This window comes from Sapajus apella, unplaced genomic scaffold, assembly GCF_009761245.1.
Source record: "Sapajus apella isolate SASKATOON/1434 unplaced genomic scaffold, GSC_monkey_1.0 scaffold82, whole genome shotgun sequence".
In the NCBI taxonomy this organism is placed as follows: domain Eukaryota; kingdom Metazoa; phylum Chordata; class Mammalia; order Primates; family Cebidae; genus Sapajus; species Sapajus apella.
Window position 1 is genome coordinate 8,130,789 of NW_022437022.1, and position 18,120 is coordinate 8,148,908.

General features: G+C 44.7%; 1 protein-coding gene across 11 annotated transcripts in view; it reads right to left on the bottom strand.

Moving 5' to 3' along the window:
- SYTL3 (synaptotagmin like 3) overlaps nt 1-18,120 on the bottom strand; it is a 118,828-nt gene that overhangs the window by 76,343 nt on the left and 24,365 nt on the right. For all 11 annotated transcript variants that reach the window (XM_032253178.1, XM_032253173.1, XM_032253174.1 and 8 more), the window contains one exon: nt 6,351-6,415. In XM_032253178.1, the coding sequence (XP_032109069.1) occupies nt 6,351-6,415 (65 nt within the window). The remainder of the gene's footprint in view (nt 1-6,350; nt 6,416-18,120) is intronic.

The window sequence follows — 18,120 nt, forward strand, 5'->3', positions numbered from 1 at the left end:
CCCAGCCCAGGTATGGGGGCAGGCCGGGACAGCACAGACGCCCCAGCACAGGTATGAGGGCAGGCCGGGACAGCACAGACTCCCCCAGCCTAGGCAAGCCTTCCACTGAAGACAGAAACTAGGTAAAAGAATGTTACTTGCTTTGTTATCACTAGGTTTGAGGGGAATTTGCTATACAGCAATAGATAACCAGTGCAGGGAAAGAGGCAGAGGCTGGAGCTGTCTGTACCCTTTTGTGGTTTAAACCACAATCTAATTTTTCTAACTTCTGCTCAGGATATAGAGGGCTGGAAAGAGTACTGCCCCCACCATAACAACGAAAACGCTAGAGAACATGCAAAACCACACATTTTCCGGAACACATCCGAGAAATGAGGTTGCAGCCGTCTCCCTATTAGAGTCCACTGGGGGCTGCCAAAGGGGACCAGAGCCAGGAGGAGGGAGAAGGGGCTCACGACTTCCTCCCGACCTATGTCCGGCCAGCGTCAACTCAGCAGGGTCGGACGGGGTTGGCTTCCTGCAGCTGCCAGCTCTGTTCTCACGGTTCCCTTTTTGCCTCCAATTCCTGGCTAACCAATCCCTAAAGTAAATTCTTGTTCAAAGAACCAGACAGTTTCTATTTTCCCAAGTGGATCTCAACTGCTAAAGCACATAAATTCAGTTCAACTCCTCAATGACTGCACCTGGTGCTCTTTTAGGGGCACAAATAGGAGCGTGGTGGAATTCCTGTGTGTCCACCTGAGCCTCTGTCATCTGACCCTTGGTTACCTTTCTTGATTCACCTGCTGCAAACTCTACCCCGCATGGTCTAACTCACAGCACTACTTGTGTGCTCCCAACGAGTTCCGTGCCTCTTACCCCAACTCTACTGAAATAGAACAATAGGAAAATCAGGCACCTTGGCATTTGAGGGAGGACTGTAGAAAAGGAGGGAATTTGGGGTTTTTCTGGTGTTTATTTGATACACTGATAGAAATGGCATCAGCAAAAAAGAATGATTTATGCATAGGTTAATTTTCCTAACTCTGGTTTGTCCTTATTGATGTTTTTATTCTTAAAGTTACAAGGCAAGAAAGAAAATGCTAAAACGCCAGTCTCATCCCTTTCCCTTTTTTTGAGACAAAGTCTTATTTTGTCCCCCAGGCTGGAGTACAGTGGCACAATCTTGGCTCACTGCAACCTCTGCCTCCTGGGTTCAAGTGATTCTCCTTCCTCAGCCTCCTGTGTAGCTGGGATTACAGGTGCCCGCCACCATCCCTGGCTAATTTGTGTATTTTTAGTAGAGATGGGGTTTCGCCACGTTGGTCAGGCTGGTCTCAAACACTTGATCTCATGATCCACCCACCTCGGCCTCCCAAAGTACTGGGATTACAGGTGTGAGCCTATAAAAAGGGAAGCGACTGATCTATTTCCCTTTTTAATCTTAAGTCACTGTGATAACATGCTTCTCCAACTCACTCAGGTGAGATAAAGTGCTGAAAAGATGACAAGATGGTAATGTGTTTGCGCACACACACACACACATTCATGCACACATGCATGGACACACATGAAGACTTAATTTACCTGAAATAATGATGCTAGAACTTCCAAGGACGTAGAAAACATTTTCATGTCCACACTGAATTGGCATTAAGAAATGACAAACTTTACCTCCTACAGCACTGCTGTTTATCAGCTAGGAATTGTTACGGAAAACGGTAGAATCAACCTTTTGAAGAAGGCTCCAGCCCTCCAACAACAACAAAAAAGCATTTTAAAGAAACAAAAGTGGCCAGGTGAAGTGGCTCACACCTTTAATCCCAGCACTTTGGAAAGCCAAGGCGGGCAGATCACTTAAGGTCAGGAGTTTGAGACCAGCCAACAAGGTGAAACCCCATCTCTACTAAAAATACAAAAATTGGCCTGATGTGGTGGCATGAGGCTGAGGCAGGAGAATCGCTTGAATCCAGGAGGTAGAGGTTGCAGTGAGCCGAGATCATGCCACTGCACTCCAGCCTGGATGACAGAGCGAGACTCCATGTCGAAAAAGAGAGAGAGAGAGACAGAGAGAGAAATATAAAAGCAATAAAAACAGAGAAGCGTCCTGCACTTGCAGCTGCTTCGCCAAGGTCACGCATCCCACATGGGATGATGGCACCCCTAAAGGCACAAAGATTGGCAGCAAATCTTCACTACTTCAACAGTTCGTGGCTCTCCAAAAGGCCTCAGTACATACACAGATATATGATATCTGCGATATCAAAATGTTACGGTAGCGATTTTGAAAAAGTGTCTAAAAAGGCTGTGTGGGGTAGAGGAGAGGGTGATGGCAGGAAGGTGTTGAGAAACACTGGCTTAGAGAAGACGGACACGTCTGTTTCATTCCACTGCCTGGCACGCACCTTAGTATAAAGTTTTCCTCCAGCTTTCCAATAAACTTGGCAGAAGCAGCATTTTTTTCTTGAGTAAGAACAGCCAGGAATATAAGCCATGGGAGAATTTAGCACCAAACAAATCTATACCTGGGCGAAGCTACCCTTTATAAAAGCTGAATATCAATTCAAATAAATGGCTGCCTTTACTGCCAACATTTTTGGGTGAGGTCATATGGCTTATTTCTCTACCTGCATATCGCCGCTTTTTCTAGAAAAGAGCCACCACTGCCCTCTAAGTCAGGCTGTGAGTCCAGGTCCCCATCATCACGTCACAGAGGAGGGGTGCTGCCCACACTCCCAATACGGTTGGATGTGTTTCCCATGGCACCAGCCCGCACTGTGTGTGCCTCTGTCACGATGCCTTGTCCCGGCACCTCTGTGATCAAAGCACAAGTCATCCTCTCCACAGTTCCAGGTCCTAGCTACCAATTACACTGGCATGCCATCCCTTGCAAATACTTTTGAAAAAGAAAATAAACTTTTAATCTAAGAATTACAAGCTCCCTTTAAATGATCAAGTCTAGAGAGACACTGAAATGAGACTGCAATCACCTCCCCCAACTTGGACTAACTAATCATTTCAAAGCCACCTGCTGTATGGACTCTAGATTCAGTGTCACCACCAATGGCCATAAATTATCCTAACAATGCCATACACTGGACACTGTAACTCACAGCCTGTAGCTCAGCAACAGGTAGCCAATCATGAATCAATGGTATTTCTTTGTTGTTGTTGTTTGTTTTGAGATGGAGTCTCCCATTATTGCCCAGGCTGGAGTACAATGGCATGATCTTGGCTCACTGCAATCTCCACCTCCCAGGTTCAAGTGATTCTCCTGCTTCAGCATCCCAAGTAGCTGGGACTACAGGCACCCGCCACCACGCCCAGCTAATGTTTGTATTTTTAGTAGAGACAAGGGTTTCACCATGTTGGCCAGACTGGTCTTAAACTCCTGGCCTCATGATCCAACAGCCTTGGCCTCCCAAAATGTTGGGATTACAGGCGTGAGCCACTGCACCCAGCCCGAATCAATGGTATTTCTGTAAACCAATGAGAATTCCTGAAAACCAGGTTCTGTAATTGCCTCTCTCCTGATTCATCCTTATTTAAAAAAAAAAAAAAAAAAAAGAATAACAAGGGAGAGAGATCCAAGACCACCAACTAGCAGCAGCTCAGGATTGTAGCTCCCAGTGAAGGTGCAGGGAGTGAGTGGACGCCAGACTTCCAGACGAATTTTTGTTGCCTACGGACCAGGAGATTCCCAGCGGAGGGGCCCCATGGGTCGCCGGCGCAACTCTTTTGGCTGGCACGGCTGTTTTGCCGGTGTCCCAGCGTGGCGGTTCTCAGTGCGGAGTATGCGGGACTGAGTGCCCTTTTGGTTGGTGTTTGGAGCTCCGGGAAGGCAGAGTCGCCCATTCAGCTGATTGAAAGGGGGACTGAAGCCGGGAGCCAGACCGGGAGATTCCCGGGCAGAAAAGCGCCACGAATTTCAGCGCCGCTGTTTCAGCTGGCGCGGTTGCTTCATGGGAAATTGCATAGATCCCAGCGCCTTTTCGGCAGGTGTCTAGGGCACCTGGGAGAGAATTGACCATTCAATTAGGAAAAGACAAAAAGGGGGTTCCAAGGCAGGGAGCCAGGTGATCGGGCTCGGCTAGTCCCACTCCCACAAAAAAAAAACAGCAATTGGAAATGCTGACGGTTGAGAGTTTCACAGCAAGCACAGCTGAACCCAGGAAGGTCCAGCTCTGTGGGGGAGGGGCATCTGCCCAAGGAAAACAAAGAAACAGAAATAACATCATCACCAACAAGCTGGATGTCCACTCAGAGACCTAATCTGAAAGTCAGCAAATACAAAGACAACAGGTGGATAAATCCACAAAGATGGGAAGAAACCAGCACAAAAAGGCTGAAAACATCTGAAACCAGAATGCCTCTCCTCCGTCAGGGGATCACAGCTCCTCGTCAGCAAGGGAACAAGGCCTAATGGAGAATGAGTGTGATGAATTGTCAGAATCGGGCTTCAGAAGGTGGATAATAAGAAATTTCAATGAGCTAAAAGAACATGTTCTAACCCAATGTAAAGAAACTCAGAACCTTGAAAAAAGGTTTGATGAAATGCTAACGAGAATAGACAATTTAGAGAGGAATACAAGTGAATTAATGGAGCTGAAAAACACAATATGAGAACTTCTTGAAGTATGCACAAGTTTTAACATCCGAATTGATCAAGCAGAAGAAAGGATATCAGAGGTCAAAGACCAACTCAATGAAATAAAACGAGAGATTTAGATTAGAGAAGATTAGAGAAAAAAGTGTAAAAGGAATGAGCATAGTATACAAGAAATATGGGACTATGTGAAAAGACCTAATCTACGTTTGATAGGTGTACCTGAATGTGACGAAGAGAATGAATCCAATTTGGAAAATATTCTTCAGGATATTATTCAGGAAAACTTTCCCAACCTAACAACGCAGGACAATATTCAACTCCAGGTAATACAGAGAACACCACAAAGATATTCCTCAAGAAGAGCAACCCCAAAGCACATAATTGTCAGATTCACCAGGGTTGAAAGGAAGGAGAAAATGCTAAGGGCAGCCAGAGAGAAAGGTCGGGTTACCCACAAAGGGAAGCCTATTAGACTCACAGCAGATCTCTCAGCAGAAACCCTACAAACCAGAAGAGAGTGGGGGCCAATATTCAACATCCTCAAAGAAAAGAACTTTCAGCCCAGAATTTCATATCCAGCCATACTAAGCTTCATAAGTGAAGGAAAAATAGAATCTTTTGTGAACAAGCAAGCACTCAGAGATTTCATCACCTCCAGGCCTGCTTTACAAGAGCTTCTGAAAGAAGCACTACACATAGAAAGGAACAACCAGTATCAACCATTCCAAAAATATACCAAAAGGTACATCACACCTACTCTAAAAGTGACTACATAATTGGAAGTAAATCACACCTCAGTAATTGCATAGCATTTCACAGGTTTAAATGAAATATTGGTTGGCTGCTTGTTTGTTATTTTCCTTCCTTATTCCTTCCTGTTTCCATTATTAAGCACAATTATTGGCATAAAAGAGGTTTTCAATACCCATTTTTAGACTGCATTCTAGCCTGGGCAATAAAATAAGACTCCTGTTCTCTCTCCCTCTTTCTCTTCCTCTTTCTTACTTTCATTCTTTTCTTTTTTTCTCTCAAAAAAAAAAAAGAAAAAGAAAAAAAACCTCAAGCCTCTCCTTTGTTTCCCAGAGCACTTGGAAGTGTTTCCTGGGCTGCAGATCTCAGCCTCGGCCCACCTAGATTCGTTCTGCAGGGTCAACATCTCGTTATGAGACATTCATAGTACACAGACAAAATGCACGTTTCCACTCACAGAATCACAACGTGCGCCCACTCCGCAACCATCAACATCTGCTCAGTTCAAACGCTGCTCGCTCACTGTGGTCTTCAGTTATTCAATAATTTTGCTCAAGTATCATAAACAAGGTATTGTGCTTTGGTGCTAAGGGAGCTGACAAGATTTTAAAATCACAGTCACTGTTTGTAGAGAGCAACAGAAGTGCACAAATAATGCTACAATACAAGGCACTTTGCAACAATTACAGAAGAGGATTACAAACCCGGCACTGATGGTGTTTCAGAGGAGGGAACATGACACCTAGAAGCAGGAAGCCAGGGAAACCTGGTGGTACAGGAGCCTTAAAGGATGGGGCCAACCTTCGAGGGGGAAACGTGGCAGAGGGAAGAGTCGCCGGCAGAGGAAATGAGTGGTGAGAGTTAAGTGCAGAGCACCAGCAAACGGAACAGCAAGACGGGGGGTCCACGGACTAAACCCACCATGTTGCTTATATTCAAAAGTCTTAACATCACATATTTTAAAACTAGGAATATATCATTTTACTTAAGTAAAAAAGAGAAGAGCATTTACCTCCAGTTGGAAATTTCTTGGCTCGTTCCTCATAGAACCAGTCTCCAGTTTTTATTTTGACATTTCTGAAAAATGAGCAGAGAGGAAGCTTCAGAGAGAGAAGATATGAATAGTGCTAGATTTACCCCTTTTTCTTCTTTTTTTGAGACAGAGTCTTGTTCTGTCACCAGGCTGGAGTGCAGTGGTGCAGTCTCGGCTCACTGCAAACTCAGCCTCCCAGGTTCAAGTGATTCTCCTGCCTCAGCCTCCCAAGTAGCTGGGACTACAGGCACGTGCCACCACACCTGGCTAACTTAGTATTTTTTAGTAGAGATGGGGTTTCTCCATGTTGGTCAGGCTGGTCTCTAACTCCCAACCTCAGGTGATCTGCCCACCTTGGCCTCCCAAAGTGTTGGGATTACAGGCGTGAGCCACTGCATGCCTGGCCCACTTGTTGTTTGTTTGTTTGGTCGCCCAAGCTGGAGTGCGGTGGCGCGATCTCGGGTCACCGCCACCTCCGCCTCCCAGGTTCAAGCGATTCTCCTGCCTCAGCCTCCAGAGAAGCTGGGACTACAGGTATGTGCCACCACACCTGGCTAACTTTTGTATTTTTAGTAGAGATGGGTTTTTGTCATGTTGGCTAGGCTGGTCTCAAACTCCTGATCTCAGGTGTTACAGCTGAGTGGACTGCTTGTGAATTAGGGAAAGTTGCCCTGCGCGGCTCGCTGGTCTGACAGCAGCTCCCTACGGCAGGACTTTAGCTCCTACCATCTCAGTCACATGCATGACAGCACAGAGCCCACTTGAGATGCTGACTGCTCGAAACTGACGTCGTAACGTGGGTTTTACTCTTGGTTTTCTGGGGAAACCATACTCAACCTCAATCTCAGAAAGGCAGAATTGTTAATGTCCTTTTAGGACATAAAAAGGCAAACATGCAAATAGTATAAGATGTTCACATCCTTGAAATAACGTGCCACAAAACTTGCCAATTCCTTCGTTATGATAATTTAAGAAAAAAAAAACTTCAACTCATGACTAATTCTCTTCTGTAAGTCACAGGATTGACTGAAGTAAATTCTCCATTAGGTTCTTTTAGGCTATATATGAACTCAAGTAGACTTTTTAAAAGATTAATGCTTGCTAATGTAAGTAAAATCACAAATATATGCCAATCTAGACATTTTTCAAAATATCCTGTCTTCCTCTATGAAGTGCCAGTAATTGTCAGAAGTTATCAACCAACTTTCTTTCCTTCATCTGGTTAGACACTACTATTTTCTGATTGGTACATAAATGATTACTACCAATACTTAGTGACTAGAACAAGGAAAATAGAGAGCATGTAAGAATTTCGTAACAAGAATTTTTTTTGGAGACAGGGTCTGGCTCTGTTGTCGAGGCTGGAGTGCAGTGGTGCGATATTGGCTCATTACAATCTCTGCCTCCTGGGCTCAAAGAATCCTCCCACCTCAGCCTCCTGAGTAGCTGAGACGAAAGGTGTGTGCCATCACACCTGGCTGGTGGGTGGGTGGGTGTGTGTGTGTGTGTGTGTGTGTGTGTGTGTGTCTGTCTGTTTGTAGAAACAGGGTTTTGCTATGTTGCCCAGGCTGGTCTCGAACTTCTGAGCTCAAGCTCCACCTGTCTTGGCCTCCCAAAGTGCTGGGATTACAGGCACGAGCCACTGCATCTGGCCTATAACAGAATTTTGATAATCAGTGACTACTACCTAGCCAAAAACATACAAAATGTTCAACTACGATATTTCTCTAGAGACACAGGGAAAAGTTTGCATCCATAAAGTTAGAAACTCAATTATCTAATCTGCTAAATCAACACCAAAAAACTTAAGGCAATCTCGGCCTCTCTGAAGACATTTTCTCCTGGAGCACTCAAGGGAAGCAGAACATGAAAAATCAGGGCGAGTCTGGAGGGAGTAATGGGTGGTGAATCCCCACGCCTTTGAATGGCTGCGCCTCTCCATCTTCAATTTCTGAAGATGCCTCTTCTATCCTGGCAAACAGGACAAGGTCTAATCCTTACAGGAGGGGACAGGAAAGCAAATCCAAAGGGCAGGAATTACAAGCCCCCACCCCCACCCCATCTGATAAACACACCTTACTTGCAGAATTGCTTTTCAGGTGAGTGACCCATTTCAGCTCATCTACCCTCTCACATGCTCCAGCCCGGTACCCTTGGGCCCCGAATATCCATATCTGAGACACTAGAGTCAACTGAGCTAATGAGATAGGGAACAGCATTGATAAGTAAACACAGACACATAATCACAGAAAATGAAAAACAGCCACGGACAAGGAAGAGCGAAAGGCGAAAGCCCCTAAGCGAATCAACATTGCAAATCATGGAAAGGACTCCTCCAGCCCTGGTTTCAGGACCTACAGAAGCAGATCAATGAAAATCCTAGTCACCCAGCGCGAACCATCTAATGTAACCACCTAATCTCATGTCATCCCACCTGACTACTTGCGCAGTTTAAACAGGAGCTAATTTGGCCTACAGAGATTTGGGCACAAACTCTAGGATCTCTTGGGCCTATCTGTGATTAAAGAATAGAAGGATAAAAATACTGTGGTATTTTTATAAAAGTAAAATATAAATTATAAATTATAATTTTTATAAATATAAATTATAAAAATACTACAGTATTTTCATCCCTAAACCATATGACAACCAACACTTTTTGCATTTGAGGCTGTTTCTTTTGAATGCTAGGTTTGGCCCAGGTCTCCATTACCCTTTCTTGCAAAATCAGCTGTTTCATAATCAATCATTCCACAATATCTTTTGTAAGGACTCCCTTTCTACACGAATTTTTTTTTTGTTTTTTTGCTTTTTGCTTTAGACAGGGTCTCATTCTAACACCCAGGCTGGAGTGCAGTGGTGCAATCTTGGCTCACTGCAGCCTCAATGTCCCAGGTTCTAGTGATTCCCCCACCTCAGCCTCCCAAGTAGCTGATACTACTGACATGAGCCACCATGCCTGGCTAAGTTTTGTATTTTTTGTAGAGACAGGGTTTCACTATGTTGGCCAGGCTGGTCTTGAACTCCTGGCCTCAAGTGATCTGTCTGCCTTGGCCTCCCTAAGTGCTAGGATTACCAGCGTGAGCTACCACGCCCGGCCTAGTCCCAAGTTTACGAAGGAGGACCACTCATCGCCCTTAGAGTCTATGATAGAGGTGAGTAGATCCTGCCATCTCTGTCCATGTTAGGGCCGACACAGGGTAGTGTGATTCAAAGTAACCAAAGAAAGTATCTAGCACTTTTCCCCAGATGATTAAATCAGAATGAGGTTGTGAAAGCTTTCTGGAACATTTTATGAGCTCAGCAATAGGTTTGTGCCTTTAAACTTTTCAGAATCATGACTTCTTTAAAACGTTTTTCAATCAGCCCATAAATATATCTCAAAAGGCGAAAGCCTGGGGTGGTGGGGACAGCAAAAGCTATAGGATCAGGAGACCGGACCCTCGACTGACCTTCACATTAACTGCCTGAGGAGCACTAAAATTACAAGCGCCAAGGGCTGGATGCCTAGATGACTCTTAATAAACTTCTGGGGGTTTCTGCATCCATTTTCACAGCCTGAATTCTGCGAATGCTGTCATTTCATTATCAAAAGAGAAATAACTGTTGAAAAACACTTTACAAATTCTAGCACACAAATGTTCAATAATAAGATGAATGGAGGACCCTACCAGAAAATATTTTGATCTCATTACTAACACCAAGCAGTGAGCCAAACACACATGTTGTGATGCACTTTGCATCTAAATTGCTTGCATCTGCAGGTGGCTAAGCTATGGCATCTGTGCTCTATGTTCCAAGAAAAGTCAGCATGATGTCCCTAGAGTTGCTTATTTTCGCCATTCAGCTGACAAGGGATAGAAAGTCGGTCTGCATAGCCAGGATTCTTCAAATGCCTCAAGAAGCACATCTCCCAGCAGAGCTGCTCTCCAACCAGTACCCCAGCGGCAAGGAAGTCTCCAGAGAGCCCTTCAGACACATGAGCTACAAAAACTTCAAATCAAGAAGTTGCGTCAGTGGGACATGTCATTTCAGCACTTTGGGAGGCCAAGGCAAGAGAATCGCTTGAACCTTTAGTCCCAGACCAGCCTGGGCAACATGGTAAAACCCTGTCTGTACCAAAAATACAAACATTAGCCAGGCATGGTGGTGCACACCAGTAGTCGCAGCTCCTCAGGAAGCTGAGGTTGGGAGGATTGCTTGAGCCCAGGAGGTGGAGGTTACAGTGAGCCAAGATTGCACCACTGCACCCCAGTCTGGGCGATGGTGTGAGACCCTATCTCAAATAAAATATTTTTTTAAAAAAACAGCAGCAGCTGAAACAGAAGCCATATACTGTAGAACTGAGATCAACTTAATTTTTTCCATGATAGTTTGTCCAACTGCTTGGTAATTTCCAGCTAAATTAGTCCTATGCACGCATATAGTTGGATTTTTATTTCAAATAGTTTTTTTTTTTTTTTTTTTTTTTTGAGACGGAGTTTCACTCTTGTCATCCAGGCTGGAGTGCAATGGCATGATCTTGGCTCACTGCAACCTCTGCCTCCCAGGGGAAAGCGATTCTCCCGCCTCAGCCTCCTGAGTAGCTGGGACTCCAGGCGCGTGCTGCCACAACAGGCTAATTTTTGGGTTTACGAGTAGAGATGGGGTTGTGCCATGTTAGCCAGGCTGGTCTCAAACTCCTGACCTCACGTAATCCACCCACCTCGGCCTCCCAAAGTGTTGGGATTACAAGCATGAGCCACCGTGACCAGCCCTACTTCAACTAGTCTTGTATCTAAAATGGCTCATAGTTACAAAGCAAAATACTCATTTTTTTCCCACCAGCTTGATCTAATTTCAACATCTTTACAGGAAAAAAGACTGATCATTGTGATTAAATCCTAGGTAACTATCAAAGGAGTCAGAGAATCAAGATAAAGATAAAGACAGGGTGTTTATCAAGCCGCTACCAACACTTCTCACAAAACATGAATAACTCTCCCTTGCTCAACCTCAGAGAGAAAGCAGGTGCCGCCCCTCCATCACATCCACTGCTATATTCACAGCTACAAGCTCTGGTAGGCGCACAGCAGCCCCAGCGAATGAATGAATATCCTCCTCTCCGCAGGGGGACATCCTTAGAACTGAAAGGATAAGGTGGGATCCAAAATAGGTATAGCCCTGTAGCAGCGTGCACTGGAATTGAGTGGGTGTCATGCCCTCTCACCGTGTCAGGCTGGGCCCCGCACTGAGGAACCAATCAGAAACTGTAAATAAGGGAAGGGGTCTGGGAGGGGAAAGCACAGGGAGGGGTGGGCACTTAACCACAGGACACACTGCCTGTTTTAAAGCACTAAAATGAGCAATATTAAATACTGTGTAGGTAAGAAAAAAGAAAACAAGGTCTGTGCCCCATCTGCTGTCGGCTGATGTCAAGTTTGAGACTCCTGGTCTGTTACATCAGATAACCAGTCAATGAAAGTAAGAACAATTTTACTGCAGCTGACAGAGCTATACTTGTTTAAGGCTTTGACAATAAAAACGGTTAGATGCTGTACACCGACCTATCCTCTCCCTGTAGACCTAAGAAGGGGGATCCACCGTGACCAGAGGGGTGAGCAGAAGGCGGAAAGCAGGAGCGCACACTCTCTGTGGGCGAGCCGGTAACCTGGCTTTCTAAGAGACAACCAAGAGCTTCCAAAAAAAAATGCCACAGGCAGGGTGCATGGAGTCCAGAAGCCCAGCCCAGCAGCCTCTGTGACCACGTGTCACCGTGGAACCAGAGGGAACGTTCAGAAAGCAGTAGGTCTCCAAAAACATCTAAGACCACCTCTGTGGAAAAGAAACAGCAAGACAGAAGGAAGAGCTAGGATGAAGAGACGGCAGGACTAGAATAAGGGAATATTTTGTGAACTAACAAAGCCGGAGCAGAATGAACTCTGTTTCATCAGCAGAGCAGAGCAGAACCGGGAGGCTGGAAAGTTGAATCCCTGAGGCCGACTTGGCAGCAACACTTGCCAAAACGTGAAAGAGGAAGAAAAAGACATTAAGTGTTGAGGGAGAAGATTATTATTTTGAGACAGAGTCTCGCTGTTGCCCAGGCTGGAGTGCAGTGGTGCCATCTCGGCTCACTGCAACCTCTGCCTCCCAGGTTTCAGCAATTCTCCTGCCTCAGCCTCCAGAGCAGCTGGGATTACAGGCGTGTGCCACCACGCCTGCCTAATTTTTGTATTTTTAGTAGAGACTGGTTTCACCATGTTGGCCAGGCTGGTCTTGAACTCCTGACCTCAAGTGATGCGCCCACCTTAGCCTCCCAAAGTGATGGGATTACAGGTGTGAGCCACCAATAAAATTATCTATGAAACATTCTTGGTGTGAACCCTAGATGCTAAACTGTCTTGGCTACCATGCAAAATGTCAGCCCAGAAAAACTCTCTCAGGGCTGCCCTCCTTTATAGGGTGACAGGTTTCAGCTGAACTAAGTAAGATAACAACAGAGAGTATTAACAAAAGACAGTGTGCAGGGAGCTTACTCATTCTCGATAAGATTTTAAAGGCAGGACTTACCCTAAATCATCAAGTGCTAACCATAGAATAAATTTTAATTTCAACAAGAATGACACACACACTATTGTGAAAGCATTCCCTTTCAGTAAACACAAAAGAAACTTTTTTGTCCAAAAAGTACTCCATAAATTTCTACGGTTTAAAAAAAAAAAAAAAAAAAGACCGGATCTCTGTCTGTCGCCCAAGCTGGAGTGTAGTACCACGATCTCAGCTCACTGCAACCTCCACCTCCCGGGTTCAAGCAATTCTCGTGCCTCAGCCTCCCAAGTAGCCGGGATTACCAGTGCCTGCCACCATGCCTGGCTAATTTTTTTATTTTTGGTAGAGATTGGGTTTTACCATGTTGGCCGGGCTGGTCTCAAACTCCTGACCACAAGTGATCCGCCTGCCTCAGCCAAAGTGCTGGGATTACAGGTGTGAGTCACCATGCTCAGCCATAAATTTCTACTTTTTAACTATACATTTTGGAAACACAAGTTTTCAAGGAATGCTTATAATAATTACTCCTATTGACACATGAATAAAAAGAATATCAGAATGATCACCTATCTTGTTCCTACAGAAAGTGGCATACATATACCACGTGAAACAGCCATGCTATATTGTGATGCTCTTTCCAATTCACAATGAAGAAAAAACTGGATATCAAAGAACAAAAGGCTTTTCCATGTAAAATTAGCCTTGAAAATTTGTAAATGTACAACTATGTGAAACACTGTACTCAATATATTTAATTTGTCTATATATACTTCTTCATGTGAAACACATAAATAGTTTCTATCAGCAATGTTAAAGGTAGGATTTAGGGGAAAGAAAAGGAAGAAAGTTTTGAAACAGGAAATAGTCAGTAGACAAACATCATCTTTACCTTGGCACCAGGCTAAAATCTTTCCTTGCCAGCTCTCCTGTATCACACTTGGCATTCAATGTATTTTCAATCTTTTATAGAGTTAGACCTTTTACTCACTTGAAGAGTAGATATATTTTCAAGAGTGAGAGTGAATTTTTCCATTATCATGCACTAGTTATTTGCCTTTGTGAATATAAAATGAGGGTTCAATATTTTATCAAAACCTGGGATTATAAAAATACTGGGAGTAGGCCAGGCGCAGTGGCTCACACCTATAATCCCAACATTTTGGGAGGCCAAGGTGGGTGGATCACCTGAGGTCAGGAGTTCAAGACCAGCCTGGCCAACATGGTGAAACCCCATCTCTACTAAAAATACAAAAAATTAGTCAGGTGTGTTGGCACATTCCTGTAATCCCAGGTACTCGGGAGGCTGAGGCAGGAGAATCGCTTGAACCCGGGAGGCAGAAGGTACAGTGAGCCAAGATCGCACCATTGCACTCCAGCTTGGGCAATAGGAGTGAGACTGTACCTCAAAAAAGAAGAAGAAGAAGAAGAAGAAAAAATACTGAGAGTATCAGTCTGAACTTTTAAAGATTACATTTTTTAAACTCTGGGAAGTTTTACTTTAGGCAGAAACAATTAAATAGAACTTCCTTTGAAATGTCACTTGATTTTCATTAGAAATTATTTCATGCAATGCAGAAAATACAATGCATCATCCTGTAACAATATCTTTACAGCTAAGTCCTAATCTGAAATGCTGAATGACAATAACAACAACAAAAAAAAAACCTTTTAAGTTTTTCTAGAGAGGAGGTCTCACTATGTTGGCCAGGCTGGCCTCAAACTCCTGGGCTTATGTGATCCTCCTGCCTGGGCATTTCGTGAGTAACTGGGACCACAGGCATAGACACACATCCAGCTCACCTCCCTTTTAATAAACTCCAAGATCTTATTTTAACCACTACTGTTCTGCAGCAATGACTCAAGACCCAACCTGAGAACTAAGAACACAATACTCAAATGCCAAGCTCTGGATCAATTTTTCAACTGAACACACTTAAGCTGTTCTTTGTTGGCATCAGGTTGGTACGAGAGACAAGTTTGAGCAGGAAATTACCCTGAAATCAACAGTACCACCTGCTGCAACTTGAAACCTTCCGTTCTAATGATGGGATATAAGCTCCATTGCACCTTTATTGTTGCTAAAATATTTGCAACTTATAGAATTCTCTGTACAGACCAATTTGGTTCCAAATCACCTGACAGGCAGCAAAATGTTTCTAATGAAACAAGCAGTGTGTCCATAAATATCTGAAGCTGAAGAATAATCGATTTGTTGTGTTCACAGCAATTACAAAGCATGAAAAGAAAGATCACAATTTGAAGGAAAAAAGTCTTGAACAAGAGTAATTCCTCAGTAATCTTAAGGGAGAAGAGCATGTTTCTTTTAGACGTGGAATTTGACGTTACCACTTAGTTTTAATAGAAAAAAATTAATGCAAACATAAATCATGAAGCTAAATCTTATTTTTTAAAATGAAGCCGAAACAAAATACAAAGCGTAGTCTCCTCCTTGATATTTCAAAGTTTAATTGTTACAATCTGCCATTTCACTGCAGAAATTATCAATAAATTCCAAGGAAAGAAACATCAGTGGAAAGCAAGGATGTTTCTGCTTTTAACTTCTTTCTCCTCCCAAGTCACCCTCTTCTGATTGGTCCTGCTGAGGATAACATTCAGTCCCTTCACTACTGAAAGCAACTTTACTTTGTTCTTCTAAGTCTTTTCCAATATGCCTTTGATTACTGGATTCTTTCTGTTCCTTCTCTTTTACTGTTTCTTTGTTTCTCTGCTGCCCTGTGATCCAGCTCAGCAAGCCAAGCGACCTGCCTGGCCAGTCCTCAGAATCGCTTTTCACCCTTCTCTGTCTTCTATCCCCTGTAACCAAGGTCCATCCTCCCTTTCCTGTCTCACATTCTCCTTCACTGTTGCCACCAGCTTCCTCCCTTGGTGCCTCTCATTCACTGCCACAACTCTCAGGTCGCTCTTTCACCTTTGCCTTCTGCCCTCCTGATTTTGCCCTGCAGAACCACGCACTTTTAGCATGGTGTTCGCGTGGCAAGGAGGACAAGCTTATACTCCAATTCCTACTGCCTCGGAGGCAAGCTCTTCTGCGTGGCTTTTAAGACTGTTGGCCGGGCATGGTGGCCCACACCTGTAATCCCAGCCCTTTGGGAGGCCGAGACAAGGAGATCACCTGTGGTCAGGAGCTCAAGACCAGCCTGGCCAACGTGGTGAAACCCTATCTCTACTAAAAACACAAAAATTAGCCGGGCATGGTGGTGGGAACCTGAAATCCCAGTTACCCAGGAGGCTGAGGCAGGAGAATCGCTTGAACCCAGGAGGCAGAGGTTGCAGTGAGCCGAGATTGCACCATCACACTCCAGCCTGGGTGATAAGATGGAAACTCCATCTTTAAAAAAAACAAACAAAAAAAAAAAAAAAACGACTCTACCCCCGCCAGCTGGCAGGAGAGGACTGGAGATTCAGAGGGAGGCCTGGGGGGCCAGGGGACCTGGGCTGCAGTCTTCACCCTGTTCTTACTGATATGACCATCTAGTGTCTCTAATCCTCCACGTCCTCAACTGTAAAACGAGGATGAACAATGTAGCTACCCTATAAGATTGTTTTAAGCTCTTAATAAAACACTAAAGGAACATTCCAACCATGGGTGTTCTGAAAGTCATCTTGAGCCACTCAGCCTGCCTCATCTCTCCCTCCTCTGAGCTCCTGGGGCCCTCAGCAGCTTGGCATTCAGTAGTTCTAAGAGAATACTTTCCCTGAAGACAAAAACTTTATCTTAAATGCCTCCTGGAGCCTCTCAACACAAGGTCAGGACCAGCACCTTCCACGGGCCTCTTGCTCTGCAGCCACTTACAAGCTGGTTGGTTGGTTTTGGTCATTGCTACCCTAGAATTTCCCCTTTCTTGATTTTAAAAACCACATTTCCTCATCCTGCTCAGAACCACGAATCCACTTTTTCTTGAGGAATGAACCTGAAGCAAAGGAAGAAGCATGGGAGACAATGACTGGGGTCAAAGACCATTTCGAGGTCCCCCTGCGTGCCACAGTTATGAATGTCAAAGATCCGAAAGTGCCACAAAGTCTCATCTTTGTTTTGGTCCTAAAAGGAGGAGGACAGCCCAGATTGGATAAAGTTGGAGAGAGGACAGAGGGCTGCGGGGACAGGGTGCAAGGCAACGGGAAGGAAAATGCGTGTCACCACAAACTACTTAGTTCTCTCCCCTCCCGACTTCTACTGTGAACGCACTCAGAGTCATGCAATGACCTTAGGCATTTTGAAAACCCTCCTTATTTCAAAATAAGGAAGCTGGGGTTTTAGAAGTCATGTTTCATGTACTTAGAGGGTAAAGTTACAGTGCCTGAGACACAATGCTCACTAGGGCAGAGATTTCAACACTGTTAGCTTCCTGGGAGATTGCCTCAGACCTCGTCCTCCTGTTTTGATTTTTCATGTATAGTTCATTGTTAGAAGAAGAAAAAATGCTGAGAAATGTAATGCCCTGCCCGGCAATGTTTATCATTAGACGTCAAATATATATGGTTGATTGAAATGGGGAACAAGACCCTGAGACCTTTCTAGAGATGATTTGGAATTGAAATGGGGAAGAAGACCCTGAGACCTTTCTAGAGATGATTTGGAATTGCTCTCTCTGCAGCCAGGGCAGCTCACAGTAATTCTTTATTTTTTGCTCTCAAGCGAGGAAAAGCCTGAAGGATCTTGGCTTCAGCAAACCGAAGAAACATGATATCGGAAGGCGAATTCTGCCGCTGTCTGTGTGACTTGGCACGTCGTGAGTGAAATGGAAGGGACACAGCCCAAGAGCAAAGAAATCGGGTTGAGCCACTTCACCTGTCTGGCTGGATGAAATACAATAAGCCTTGCAAAGGGACAGGACACTAGACGAATGCCAGGGTGTACGTGAAACGTAGCCCTCCTGATTTAGGGGAGAGAAACCCCAGCCACCATCCCCACATGGTATAAGTGCCTCCCATAATCTTTGTCCCTGGGCCACTCACACATCTGTGGCAATATTTAGAAGTTGTTTTCAGGCCAGGCACGGTGGCTCATGCCTGTAATCCCAGTACTTTGGGAGGCAAGGCGGGCAGATCACGAGGTCAAGAAATCAAGACCATCCTGGCCAACACGGTGAAACCCCGTCTCCACTAAAAATACAAAAAAATAGCTGGCTGTGGTGGTAGACGCCTGCAATCCCAGCTACTCGGGTGGCTGAGACAGGAGAATCACTTGAACTCAGAAGGC